The 15,170-nt window shown below is 36.8% G+C and overlaps 1 protein-coding gene across 1 annotated transcript in view; it reads right to left on the bottom strand.

Annotated features, from left to right (window-relative positions):
- Positions 1-7,862: 7,862 nt before the first annotated feature.
- IL17RD (interleukin 17 receptor D) overlaps positions 7,863-15,170 on the bottom strand; it is a 47,805-nt gene continuing 40,497 nt past the window's right edge. The window contains exons 12-14 of the mRNA XM_010283979.1: positions 14,974-15,158; positions 11,310-12,249; positions 7,863-9,030 (exon numbers count right to left, since the gene is read on the bottom strand). Coding sequence (XP_010282281.1) covers positions 8,915-9,030; positions 11,310-12,249; positions 14,974-15,158 — 1,241 coding nt within the window. The 3' untranslated portion in view covers positions 7,863-8,914. The remainder of the gene's footprint in view (positions 9,031-11,309; positions 12,250-14,973; positions 15,159-15,170) is intronic.

The following is a 15,170-nucleotide window of genomic DNA, read 5'->3' as shown; positions in this document are numbered from 1 at the left end:
CCCCCTCAGCCGCCCGCCTCCTGCGAAAGGCCGGCGGTGCGAAGGGGCGCGGCCTGGGGACCGTGCGCGGGCTTTGCGGGGCCTGTGCCTCCCTGGAAGCTCAGCGCCCACCGCCACGTTGGTGTGCAAAACCGCTAAGGAGGAAGACCGACCAAAAAAAGGCAAATGGCACCAGTTCCACGCCGAGAACGCCAAACGAGCAAGTGACCAGGAGTAGATCCCGTTAGGCCAACAACCTGGGCAAAGTACTGACAAGTAATTTAAAGATGGTAGCAGGCATGTCTGCTTTGGAGGAAATCAGCATGGAAGTATCCTAGGAAGCCCTATTGATCAGAAAAAAATAGGGCTGCGAAGATGGAAGCAAGTAGATCATGAGCTCTTTAGATGAGGGACTATCTTTCTGGTATGCGTTTGTATGTGCCTGGTAAAAATCATCTTACTTTCTCTGACCACAGTCTACAGGCACTAGTTCAGTACAGTAATAAATACTAACAATTGCATCCCTTAACACAAACGCAAATTCAAACGGAATGTAGGTGGTAGGTCTTTTTCAGCAGTAGTATTGCCAACATAAAACAGCTGATGGAAAAACAGCAGAAGACAAAAAGTAGCTCACCACATTTTGTAGCACAGACACCAGAAATATTGTAACATAGAATAATTAATTGTATTTCTCAACTATTATTAGGCTTTCCATTTCAAACCTAACACCTTGCGGCGAGATTTAATCTTTCAGTTGTTTCGAATTGCGGAGGCTAGAAATGCAATATAGACCTAGACATACGGATATCTGACCTTGTTTCTTTTTCAATAAATGTCTTGAATTCCATTTGATTTCTTCAGTTTGAGATACTAAAGTAATCTCTGAACTCCACACAGTATGAAAACACTCTGGAATCCAAGTCACTTTTAAAGAGGCTGGTTCTTAAGGTGAAATATTCGTTCTAAACTAGGGACACCTCAACTGGAAAATAGCCATCAAGATGCCATAGTAGTTTTACAACTACTTTTTTTCTGCTCCTAAAACAGCAATCCATATAAATTAGACCGGTATATGGGGACCTGGCACTTTGACTATGGCAAAGTCAGCTACACAGGGATTCATGTTTTAATCTCATGGGCAAAACCTGGGCTCCCAGCAGTATCAATATAATTAGCAGAATGGAGAAATCTTTGAGGCTGCTCAGGTCTGATCATTTCTGATGGATGCCTGAGACATTCAGCCTTCTTCACAGCTGCTGCCAAAAAAACTAGAAAACACAGATTCCACCCCCTGCTTTGGTAGTGGCACTGAAGTGGTGCCTATTACAAAAGCAGAGCTGCAACCGGCAGCAAGTGCCTGTCTGTTTTCATTCCAGACTTACCATGCCTGTAAAGGAAAAGTGACAGTTTTAGACCCCTGTTTTAAAACTTAATTTAGTATTCGTTACCCGGAAATGGGAAGAGACGCTCTGTTTAGAGACCTTTAACTTCTAGTCTGTTTTATGTGTCCTCAAAATTTCCACTTACTTATGTACACAGGGAGTAAAGGATTAGTTGATGTAAATTCTATAATTAACTAACATGCTGGAATCTGCTCAACCACATCAACTGAAAATGTTGTCCAGGGACATTTAACACTTTTTTGTAATTACTAATTTGTAATTCCTAGTTTTTAAGATGATAAACTATATAACACAACTTGCAATTGTTGTTTGTTCAGCATTTTTAAATCTTAACGAGCATGAATTTTCTTCAGTATGCAAAATATAGAATGCCAGTGTTAAATGTATTATTACTTCAGTCCAAAACATTATCTTAAAATACAGTGATATTTGACAGTTATACTTTAAAAAAAAAAGTTTGTTTCTAATAAGCCAATTTAAGAGCAAGTATACTCAAATAAATGTACCTGTATTTCTCAGGACTGAAGGCAGTCTAAGCAAAAAGGGTAAAGTTTAGAAATAAGAATCCCGCCCTCCTCTCCTGATTCACTGTAACTATTACTCTCACTCCACCCTCAGTAGCTGAGCATTGCCCAACTATTCTGCAAACAGATGGTGGTTTCCTTCCTAACATCTAAATCACACCTTGGCATGTTTGCAAAAGCTACAATAAAGAGTAGAGTTTCCTTTCTGTTGATGACTAATGACTTTTATGGGTACATCCTCTATATTAGACATTGCTAAAAACAAGTAGGTCTATTCTCACTTTTAATTATTTTGAAGTAAGTATGATGTAACTGACAACAATGAAATCATTCCTGATTTTCATCGAAATTATAAAGGAATCATTCTTGCAAACCAGGTTCACATCAAGCAGTGTACTTCTAGAGGAGCAGTAGTACCACGAACTGCTATGGGAAAGTCCGTCAGAAGGCTGCCCTGAGTTAACTCACACTTCAGAGGTCTCTGTGGGATGTTGTGGAGGAAATAAAACACACTGCTTAACATCTGCCCCAAATCTACCTCTTCCTTCTCTTGCAGTTCTTGCTGTGCAGCCCTCTGTTTCCCACCATGCTCCATCAGTAGATGACTTGTTGCAGAGGTGCCACAGAACTTGTTTGGTGCATAAAACGGTGCCCTGTTGATTGTTCTATCATGCAAGTTATTGCAAAATGGCAAAGGCTGCAATAATGGTATCTCTAGACAAATAGACTGGTTACAGACTGTTGAAAGCAACACCATTATGGCTCAAGACCAAGACACGAATCCCTGCATTCTGTCTTCAGCTGCCACCAGCCTCGTCTCTGAAGTGGATCTAGTTTCTATTTAGTTCCTATCCATTTCTCATGCAAAATGAGGATAATAACACTTGCTTACAGCCTTTATCTCCCCAGTTGTGCACTTGTGAGGAAACAAATCTGACTTGTGACACATCGAACAACTCCTCTGATGTCCCACTCACATTGTTAGTATCTGATTTCATAATCAGACCCACTGAAATTGGTTGAATCATCTGAGAAATAAAGCATTACTAAAAAGGGTGTAGCCACAGCATTCATAAAAGGCTTAGAAAATGCTACTGAAAAACACTTTTATATCATGATTATTGTTCTGCAACTTGCACTGTAGATTACATTCACCATGCAGTAGCTAGTTGCAAGTGAAAATATTCTTGGCACTCGTTTCCGCGATGTAAGATCCTTCTGGGAACTTTTTTTTCTTTGAAACATAGTTTAAGTTTGGTAACTATGTAAAAAATAAATAAAACAAGTCCATTCCCTAAGTGTTTAATCTTCCCTTTTGCTATGCTAGGCATCCAGTCTTTTGACAAGTTTAATTTCTCTGTAACTGGACTAGAAATAAATTTTTCTCAGCCATGGAAGAGGTGACTTCTATTTTTAGTTTTGATCTGTATTTTTAGTGTGCTGTAAAAGGTAATAAAGAACTCTTGGTTTGCAGTTGTTAGCAATAGTCAATATTCCAGTAAAAGGCAGAGTGCAGTCTCCAAAGGTTGCTTTGCTCTGATATGGGAAAAATACTATCAGTCTCCCAGGCCCTTTGTATAATCTTGGGTTCTGTGTCTATCAGCAAGAAATGTTATATTCCCTAGGAAATTATATTATCAATAGCCAAATATTTTTGGTTGAGTAAAATCTCATCATAAACGTGGTTGGCTGTTACAGAAATTCAGAGCAAGTTACGTGAACAATTTGATGTTAATTTACAGTCAAGGGGTTAATACAGAATTTGCACAGGGAGCATACATGTGTTACAGCATCTACAATTACGTGAAACCATACCAATTCTATAGACTATTATGAAATAAAGTTACCTGACTGGTATAATCAAAGAGACTGCCTCTCTCCAAGTAGATCTTTTTGCACACCAGTAGCAACTAAATAGTTAGAATTCCAGCTAAATCAGCAGCCCAACAGGACGGCATTCCATACACTCACTCATGCTACTTCAATCTTCCATGTATTGTCAAGACCTGTGAACCTGCCAGCAGGGTCTAAAAAAAAGGCAAGTTTGACTTCTGTGGTAAATCAGCCTTGAATGTTACAGCTACCTATCCATTAAAAATTAAGTCTTTTTATTAATTGATGAGGAAAAATTCTCCAAATGTTTATTTCTTCTTGCACTGATGTTTACTATTATAACTATTATGCTTATTATTAAGAGTTTATTATAAACTATTGTATCTAACTATAGGTAACTAAAACCCACCCCCAGCATCCTTCAGATTTTCACATTAATGTTTTCAAACTCCCAGGCTTCCCAAAGGATCTGCATCAGCGTGATACCAAAATTACTAAGGACTGAGCTTTTAGCATTGAGGTAGGTATTGAAGCTCAATTTCTGGTCATCTAGGTGACGTCTGGCACCAAGGAAAGAACATTTCCTTTTCCTCTGCTTTTTGTGAACAGGACAATATGACCAGTCTCTACTCTCCCCATGGACTGCTAGAAATATGAAATCATTGTCAACAGCCCAGCTGCCCATAAAAACCAACATCATAGGTAAATCAGACTTTATTAAATCAGTTTTAAGAGAATAAAGAATGAAATTGTATCCCATTATGAAAGATATAAATTGACCATTGTTCTGGTTTTTATGAGTCTGAGAAACAGCAACAGATGATAGCAAGTAAAATAAAATAATGTATAGCTTTTAACTTCTGACCTTTTAGAAATAATTCATGTCTGACCAGTTATAGCTTGAATGCACATATTGTGTGCAGTGCACATTTTTCACTATAACTCAAAAAGTGTTGGGGCGGGGGGGGGGAATTTCAGTATCAAGTTACCACAGTTTTTAAATGCAAGATAAAAAAAGAAAAATGAGAGCTTACTTCACTAAGTTTTTTGTAATGTATTATCCATATACACATCCTCATATTAAATGTCTTGTCCTCATGTCTTTCCACATCCTGAAGGTGGAAGAATTCTGGCCAACAGTTCCCAAACATCAGAAAAGCATCCTGAGGGTTCTCATGCTTTAAACTGAAGGTATGAAAAGATAGAATAACACCTTCTTTCTATTTTATTTCAGCCACAAAGTCTCTCCTGTACAGGGCTCCAAGGCAGAGGATACAGAGATTAGGACTGCAGAATAAACATATGGATAACACATCTCAAAGAATTCCAGTTCAGATACAGAGAAGTAACTTTTAAAATTCCCTTCTGAATTACTAATGCAACTATTCACGTGCTTAGTGACCCTTCAGAGTATCTCTGATTTACCATAAGAATTGTGGGATAGAGGCCCAAAGAAGACAACAGGTATAAACATTTTAAACATCACCCTGTAAATTCAACATAGCTAATGTGTATGTAAACTATCTGATATCAAGTAAGCAGTCCAACTTCAATAGTAAGTTTTACAGACTCATTACAGATTTTTCTATAGCATTCCAAGTTTGATTGTGCCAGACCAAAAGCCCATTATAAAAACCTTCATTTACCTGAGCAACGTAAGGAATACTAGTGCTTTCAGTGCTTATCCCTGACATTACAGTTTGCAGGGCTCATTGACTGGAACAGTGCTTTGAAATCCACTTGGATGATACCAAAAAGCATATAAATCTTATGTTATTATCGCATCTTCTTTGACAAAATTAATCCAATCCGGGTTATTTTGTAATTGGTGTGGATAGGTTTCACTTGACATGCAGAACCATGTACTGCTAGGAGACCTTCAAGGAGGATATAGGAAAAATAATTACAGAAAATCATACTAAGGCAGTTTTATTAAAAAAAAAAAAAAAAATCAGACCCAGTCTCTGTCCAATACAGTAGTTTTAGAAAATTAGAGTTTCTTACAGTTGCTTGACTATGTTAAACACCCATCAAAATATCCTCTTCACTTCCAGATGTAGTATGAATAGCAGTTAGAGAGTCTGGTTATGCGTGTGTGTGTAACGGCATTAAAAGTGTTTTGGATAATAAGTGGACTCTTCAGCCAAGTCTTCTTATACTACTAAGAAAAAGCCCAGTGAAAGAAACTGAACAAACTTGTTTTATTTTGATACGTAATTTCTAAATTATACTATTATAAAATTTGATTTCTGCAAATGTCAGCTGCATTCTATTTTCAACAGTCGATGTGTTTAGGTACAGGTACAAATTATGGCAATAACTATACTTATCATTCAAAATGTTGAACACACAACATCTTATCCTTCAGCTTGAATCTTGAATATCTTGAACCTTCAGCTTTCCAAAGTTTTTTCCCCACCCTCCCCCAGAAAATACATTTTAAAACATCCAAACAATGTCCACACACTTGAGTATAGTAGAAATTAAAGGGAACTTTTTATGTTAACATTCTGTTTAGAGTTTACTAATGCTTGAAAATAGTAGTAGGCTAACCTCTAAGATGTGTATTAACATGTTTGTGTTTTAAATATTTTTTACAAGGATTTTTGCTGTTATTCTTGTTGGAGGGAAAATACAGAATTCTTGCAAGTTCAGTACTACGTCCTTCCAGCATCTCAATATACACAATATTTTTCTTATTTTTTAAAGCACTGTGGCTTTGTAAAAAAAATATGCTAAATGAGATTAAGTATTACTTTTCTCAATTATGTATATTTTAAGTGTGGGCTTGTCCTAACCTAAATTTTCAATTAATTATATTATTTCTTCTGAGGACATATAATACGCTGTTTCTACCTTATGCTAAGCAGCAATGAAGGAATTCTTTTCTCTCCCACCCCCCCAACAGACTGACTGGCAGCTCCATTGACCTTTTGTGATTAAAAAAATAAGATTTGCAGGATTGTACAGCAAATTTTGAAGAAATTAAAATAAAAACATTAATGACAAGTGATTCTTCACCCAACTGCCTTTGTCTGTTTTTGAAACTGAGCTTTCTTAGGGCTCAAACTAATTCCATTAAGTAATACCAATTCTGCTACTGAATTTAACAGAACGAGGAAATCGTCCCAATCTTTAGTCTAGCATAAAATAACAATATGTGAGCTGCGACTTTCCATGTAGGAAAGCAGCATTGCCTTCACCAGCAAACTGCTAAGAAACTGCCACCTCATCATGTTCTGCACCTTTGGCATTTCTATACACAGCAGCTCTTCAGCACACCAATTTTGTAACCTTTCTGCCTCTGTCTTATCAATCCAAACTCCTTCCCTAGTAAAATGGCAAGAATCGCACTGAATCAAGATCCTTCACAGCTGGATTTAGTGGAGGAGCATTTACCTCTAGATTATTCTGCTTAGTTTGACCCAGGTATTTTTCAACTTCAAAGAATACCAAAAAAAAAAGTAGAATTTTGCTTTCGGTACAGCCCAGGGCACAGCATTAAAAAAACCCAACCCATCACTGAAGGTGCAGATGATTCACTATGTACTTAAAGCTACCTAAAACTTATTTAGGTATTCTTACTCCATCTGTGACAAAAATTTTAAGAATCTTTTGTTTGGAAATTCAAATAGTTAAATATAAACTGAAGGAAAAAACAAACAAACAAACAAAAACAAAAACAAAAAAAACCCACAGGAGCTTTGAAGCTACTCAGCCAAATCATCATGGTTTAATAGTTCTATCTCATGCTATTAAAATGCATAATACAACGTAACAGTTAGCAATGTCTAATTCTCATCTATCAAAACTGAGTGAATATTTGAGGTGTTTGCGTTCTGCCTTGATTTATTCCTACAGTAGCCTCCTGTTAGTTAATTGAGAGCAAAATTAGAAAAGGCACATTGATAAGGTGTCCTTGACTATTTGCTGTTATTATGCTTATCATAGTTGTGCCTAGAACTACAGTTTCACAGATGGGTTTTACTTATGAGAAGTTGCTCTTTAGAAACAGCAGGGATATTTTGGATGATGGTACACCCACCTGGTCACTGCAAAAGGACGGACATGCATGCTCTGTGTCTTTAGATAAACATGTCCAGTTGTAATTTTAGCATTTTTTGTTAATATAATACTAATAATATTAGACTATCTTAATCACTAAATAATGGTAAGTGGTGTGAAAAACTACTGCAAAATAACTCAGAGGCTTCTGTTTACTGGTTGGCTCAAAACAAAGCAAGGTATTAATGCCTGTTAACTGCTGCTCTTGTTTCACCCTAGGTGATTTTGCAGCAGCATGTCCTTGAAGGACAATACGAAATCCCCCATAAAGCATACTCAGCTCGTGGCTGAACAAATGCAGAATGATGTCTTAAATAAAAAAATCTTGTTTTCCTTACCCCATCTCTTTAAAATATTCTTTATATTAGCCCTTCCAGGAAGAAAACAGGAAACTTTGTTTCCATGGTATCACTCAGCATATTCAGGATCTATATTTTTGTCTATTATAAAAATGATACTTCAGGCTCAGTATGGTGCTATTTGAGAGTCATCATAGCCAGACTGTGGGGAAGAGATAGGAGAATCATACAGAATAGGGAGATATGCCCTTATCTGAAATTAAACACTGAGACACATTAACATTCGGGAAAGAAGAGACTGAGGAAAGGAGCTCAAACATTTCTAAAAGCACGTTATTCCTTCTGCTGGCAAATTTCTTGATCTCACTTTTGGCATTTTATCTTGCTTCTGAAAAAAATCCTGCTCTCATTCACTACAACACTCCTGCCACCAAGTACGTCAGCACTTAAAACTAGAGGCTGGACTATAAAATTTACTAAGACTTAATGATTCAAGCTTTTTTATGTCCAGTTGCAAGATTATTTCTAGGAAAAAAAGTATATTTTGATTATGGCATCTGTAAACAGCATAATACCATGACATTTAAAATAGTAATAGGAGTAATTTTGACATGTATTCTCATATATTTTTCTATATAGGACCAACAGATTCGAGTTTACTGGCCATAAAAAACTTCCTTTGGAATAACATATCTTCTTCAGGAAGTATTTGTTCCTTCAAGTGAATTTAGTGCTGAGACAGTGTGGTAGTTAAAGCACAAACAGAGACTGTTGATAAAGTGGCAATGCATAACAATGTTGCAGTGTATTATAAAGGAGCGATTGCCTGCAGTTCATCAGTACGGATGTGGCAATGCAGTTCTGCTTTACATATTCCAGGCACTAAGAATTTTGTAGCAGTGATTACAGGAGGTTCTTCTTCCCCTAAAAAAGGAAGAAAAGAGAGGTTCATTAACAGAAACATTGATTTTATATTTAGTCAACATTTTAGAAACAATGCAAAGAAAACTTATGAAAACCCTCTGGATCATAATGCCATACATTCATGAGGCTGAACTACCATGCTCAGTAACTCCTTGTCTAAAGAATTAACACAAATTTTCTCCCCAGGCAGGGCTTCTTATTAGTGAATGGACCTAGTAAAGGTTTGGTTGTTGGTACTTCCTCAGAATTAAACTGGTTTGAACTTCTGTTGATAATGCCCAATATGATGATCTCTGAGAATCTTTTCTTTGCAGATCAGTAGCCTGCACATAAACTGTACTGAAGGATAGAAAGGATTACAAATTACGTGACTTACGATTTTAATTCAAAAGATTTAATCAGTGTCCTGTAAAGAAGAAAGAAAGATCTACCTTGATCTAAATGGCAGAGCTATTCACTTCTGTTCTGACCAAGTAATGGATAAAAACCAGGCAGCCAGAACAGAAATGGCCTTGTGAATTCAGAGGAGTAATTTGGACCTGTCCAAATCTTAGAACGAGAGTAAAAGCTAAAAAATTCTATCTACTCCTCTTATTATTAGGCATACAGATATTAGATCTATAAATATTTTGTACATCTGGGACAGTAAAAAAACGTAATGGGTTGCACTCTAATAGGCAGATGATCTCAGTGCTTGCTGTCTCCTTTGTACCATGCACCTAATTAGGGCTGTGGGCCGGGTGAGGGGAGGTTTGAGCGAGAGTCGGTCAGGGTGGTGCTCTCGGACAGGCACACTGAATGGGAAAATGGCACAACTGCAGTTGCTTACGATGTTGGAACACCAGCGTTAAGATCCAAGCCTACCAGCGAGTGCTACAATGCTTAACCTCTACAGCTGAAACATATTAACAAGTAGGTATGTGACTTGAGAATTAATCACTAGAAAGACTGCCTCTTTCTTCCAGCGACTCCTTGGCAGCTGGGATACTCAGCTGACAGCTCTGTGATTGAATCAGGAGGAGAACACTGGTAAAGCATTCTTACAGAGATGCCATAAATTTTAAACCAGCATCCTACTTTCATCCAACACTAGAAGCTTTACAGATATCATCTGTAATTTTTCCCACGCATGTGAGAAAAGGCTATGTTACAAGCAGGAAATTAAAGAATGTAATATTAATTTTAGAAGAGTAATAGAGTACTTGTGGCTTATGTAACTAAATCGGTAAATCTGTATTTTTTTTCCACCTGAAAAGTTTTTAGGTTTTAGTTATTTTGTCCTATAGACTATCTAGCCTATAGATATAGATGCTATACCTGTAAATGAACATCTGTAGTCTCTCTCCCCAAAATAATTCTGTTGTCAAACATGAGTTACAAATTTTTAAAATTTGTAAGTTAAAAAAAAAATCAAAAAATTGAATAATTTTTTTAAAATCCATTTAGCCAAGAGAAAAGTCCAACAAATTAGCTCACTGTCAACACTCATTCAAGAAAGCAGAACAGCATACAACCATCAAAATGCAATATTCACCTGTTGTAGCTGCTTAAGGAAAACCTCAGCAAACAGCACTTTTATCCTACGAATACAACAGTTGGAACATTCCATTCTGATGTAGTTGTGATGCCAGTTCAATGTACTGTAACTAGTAAGGTCAGATCAGCTTTTTATATAGCCTGAGGCAATATTTACACCTTCTAGCTGTAGGCATCTAAGCTGGGTATCTATTTTGGAGAGTCTCTTCCAAGCTCTGAAATTCCTCCACTGAAACTCATTTCTTCCTTCCCCCCAGCCCCACATCCGAGGAGAAGCCTAATGTCATTCTGAAACTTGAGTTAACCACAGTACAGACTATATTCCTAAAGGTTCTAGTATGTGCTGGAGCAAAAGAGGATGTCAGGTTTAGATTTACAGCCATTCTGTAAGAATGCTTCACCCTATCACCCGCTTGATTAAACCACACAGCTGTCAGCTGAATATCCCAGCTGCCAGGGAGCCCCTGGAAGAAAGAAGCCTTCTCTCCAATAATAGGTCAATTAATGAGGAGGGAGTTATTAATAGGGTTTTAGTGAAATCTTACTTAGCTAAGAATCCACCCCCAATAAGTTAAAGAAAAGATTCATTTTTCTAAACTTACTGAAACCTATCTTTTTTACCACCTTTGTACAATGCTTACCTCTCTCTGCAGGGTCCTCACATATTATCTCAAGTATTTTGAGATGGTAGAAATATGCTCACAATAACTGAGTATAATTTTTGAAACACTGCTGTATCTTACCTAAACCTGATGATGAAGAAACACTTCCTGTAATGGAAGATGTTTCGATTTGGTCTGTCAATAGTCCTTCCATTAAAGGTAAAGATAATTCAGATGAAGGAACAGACGAATCATAGATTCCAGAATCTCGAGGCATATCTTTAAGATTTGAAGCTTTAACAACATGTAACAGTGGCTGAAGAGCACAGCTGCCACCACCCTGAATGTCCTGAGTTTCTGTATCTTCTCCAAGGTTTAACTGCTGAATTATACCGTGAGAGTCTGAATTCCCTGCTGAAATAATATTTACATCTGTTTTCAGGTAAAAATCGCCATCCATCACCTGTTTATTCACCAAATCATTTAAAACCAAGCCCGAATCAAATTTTTCCATGACAGGCTCCGAGTAATGTAAAGAAGGTGGAGGGAAGGGAATAAATTGTTTCTCAAACCAATCTGGTTCCTGATCAATGAACTGATGCATATTGCAAATGGCAACATAAAGGGAGCGCCCAGATTTGCTCCTGAAATAATTCCTTTTACTAATGTTAACAGGAAACACCTCTGAATCTTGTACACTAAGATTTCTGGAGTGTAAATGTGAATACAGCTGAGGGAGATTGTCCATGAGTTTGTATTTTGTGCTTAGATCCAGAATACCAGGGATATCGCCTTCACAGGAGTAATCAAAGTAGACTGCAATGAACTTGCAGAGGTCATCTGAATTCTGCTTTGCTTGACGAAGCTTCTCTGCAACAGTCAACACAGCAAACAGAAAGAGTTCTCCTTTTCCCGCGTCTCTGGTTACCCCTCTGTGTTTCCAGTTCTTTTTTTCAACAAAGTATTTCATTCCCTTGGAACACACAATGATGACAAACTGGGACTCGTTTATTTTTCTAATAAGCCACTCTTTCTGATCTTCTTTACAGATTTTTAGATCTTCCCACAAATCTAGAGCCACCTAGAAGAAGAACAGAACATTCTGGCTGATATTCATTATTAGATATATTTGCTACAAAGTTTAAAGCAGTTACAATCAGTGTGTCTGCTTGTATTTATCTGACAATTGAGAATTAATCATGAGTTTAACTATACCTTGTCCCTGATGCAAATACAAGCTGTTTTAAAAGAGAAATAAGTGATAATTAATGTTGATAGTGGACAAACTGGAATCAGTGATAATAACTCTCTCAGTAGTTATTCACCAAAATAACCAAGGCCTCACTTTGGTTGCGGGCTGAATATTTCACTAGGCTAGGAAGGTGGGCAAATTGCTAAGGTAAAAAAGAAAACCTTCCTGACTTTTTTTTTTTTTTAAACAAGAATGCTAGTTACTATATGAACCCATTTTGCTGCTTATTTATTACTTGAAGAAAAACATACCTAATTCAACCTGTGTTACGTATAAATTTATGGAATCAATAAGTAACAGTGCAAAGCCAAGTAGCTGAATGTAAACTGGGTAGCTCCTTAAAAAATAAAACCACTAGGGATTTGGTAAATAGCAATATTTCTCAGGGAATAAAAAGAACATAGAAAATATGGCTGGATCAAGTAAATTATTTACTTATCTGATCAAATTAGATATCAGCAATCCACAATAAACAATGTATTGTGCCTGCCTCAAACAACTTAACTGTTGTATATTTGGGTCCTTAATGTGCTGAATGTAATGGAAATCCATATTCATTTATGAACTTTTGCCTATTAATGAAGTCTGGTGCCAAGAATTTTCATATCTAGATATAAACATAATTAGTGCCTGTAACATCGAGTCCTTTCAGTTAGGATGCAAAACAGCAGCAGCTCCTCTCTGAAAATTTTATAACAGTTGTTTTATTTTGTACTTTGTCAAATTTTCTGAACATTCTACATGGTCCAAAATGTCTGTGTACACCAAGATGAAGGACACAATGCTTCATCTCATGAAAGAAAGAATGAGCAGTAGAACATCAGAAAAAAATAGATGCAAACCACTTTCATAATAGACATACATCAAAACCATTTATAAAGCCTTTTCTCACGCATTTTTCCAGAGAACAAAGTATTTTTGCTCTGATGTATCACCCATAACAGAGTGAAAACTTCGCCATGTCAGAAGACAGAGAGTAGGTAGATGCGTAGAACAGAAGGACTCATGAAAACTGTTACCGCACAGTCAGCTACAGGAAGAAAGTGATGATGCCTGAATCGGGCAGGCAGTTGGACTGGATGATCACGGTAGGTCCCTTCCAACTCAACTACTCTATTCTATGCATGGGGAAGAGAAGTCATTGTACTGCTGCTTGGGAGATGCCCTGATAAAGGTACAATGCAGGTAGTTCTTTTGTGCCTTTTTGTGTTTTTGTTTCTGTTCTTCAAAATACTGTCTGATGACCTATCTGTGAGAAAGGATTTTTAGTATGGTCAAGTTATTATTTTAAATGGCTATTAAATGCCACTGGTTTTGTCATTTATGAGAAAGCATTCCAATTCCATAGGAAAAATATGGAATTTTTTTCATGGAATATGGAATCAACTGTTCCATTATGCATTGAGCATCACTTCTTGTATTAAACTCCACAGCTCTAATAATAACACATATTATTTCTGTATGCAGATGCTATCAATATTTTGTTATATAAATCTTAAATGACGCCTGATAAGTTATGTCCCACAGTACATAGTTATAGCAGTAACAGTTCACCTTAACACTCTTCTAAACAGGTGTGGTGTAGCAGGACTAAAGTACATCTCTAAAAAAGGGATTCAAGTAAGTTACTTATAAAACACCCTACCTGAGCTATTTAAAACATGAATAAATTGTGAACATCCCCAAACATGTCAGGCATCGATTATGTGACTGTGTTATGTGGCCACTAGAGGCCAGACTTGCTGTACAGGTGAAAAAACAGTTGCCATTCATACATCGAAAATCACAGTGGCAGGATTAAAATGCAGCAAAAATAGACTAACAATTGTCTTGCCTTTTTACAGTTGAAAAGTGGAAGACTGGCCAAATATTGATTATGTTTTAGAAAGCTGTCTGAGATTCTAAGCCTAGATGTTCAAAGTAACAATTTGAATGTCTTTCTCATAGCTTTAAATCAAAGCCAAGAAAAAGACATGCTGATTTTGCAGCATTAATGGAACAGAAGGGAAGTAAAAAAATTAAACATCAATTAAAATTAATACATAATGTCAACAATTAATCCTAATTACACAGATTTTGCTCTCCGAGTAGGAGTTTTGATAGATTCAACTACTTTAAAATTACAGTATAAAACATATTTTAGGAATACTGAAGCATATCAGGGAGACACCAATACTTCTTTGTGGCCGCTGACTGTAAAGACGCAAGACTTACTAAACAGAAAAAGCAGTAAATACAAAACAAGCTAAACACTGATGAATGAAAGTCCTGGAATCAATGCGGTACACATTTTCCACTATTCTGTTTTGGTGGTGGTGGTTTTGTTGTGGTTTTGGGTTTTTTGTTTTTTTGTTTTTTTGTTTTTTTTTTTAAACACAGGCTCTGATCTGTTCCATTCCCTAAATAAAGAAAATTTATATAGACAATATTTAGAAAAACACCAGAAGTTATCTCTGTGAAAGGAGAGACCTCATTTCAAGCACATATTATTATGAGTTTTGGGGGTGCGGTTTCAATTAAGGAAACTGTTTACAGAAGAAATGCTGAGTTTACCTCACAGCCACAAAAGTCCTGAAGAAAATAGGCAAAGCATTGGATGACGTTAATGTGTTTCTGGCAATCTTTACTGGAATAGCAGATGAACACTTTTGGCCGGGGATGAAGTCTTTCCACATGGAGACCTGCAGCATATGCTGGAGATTCTGAGCTCTCCTCATCTAGATGGGAATATATATTTTCTAAATCGGAAG

Source organism: Phaethon lepturus, unplaced genomic scaffold (genome assembly GCF_000687285.1).
Source record: "Phaethon lepturus isolate BGI_N335 unplaced genomic scaffold, ASM68728v1 scaffold6053, whole genome shotgun sequence".
Classification (NCBI taxonomy): domain Eukaryota; kingdom Metazoa; phylum Chordata; class Aves; order Phaethontiformes; family Phaethontidae; genus Phaethon; species Phaethon lepturus.
This window is presented reverse-complemented; position numbering and strand designations above follow the sequence as displayed.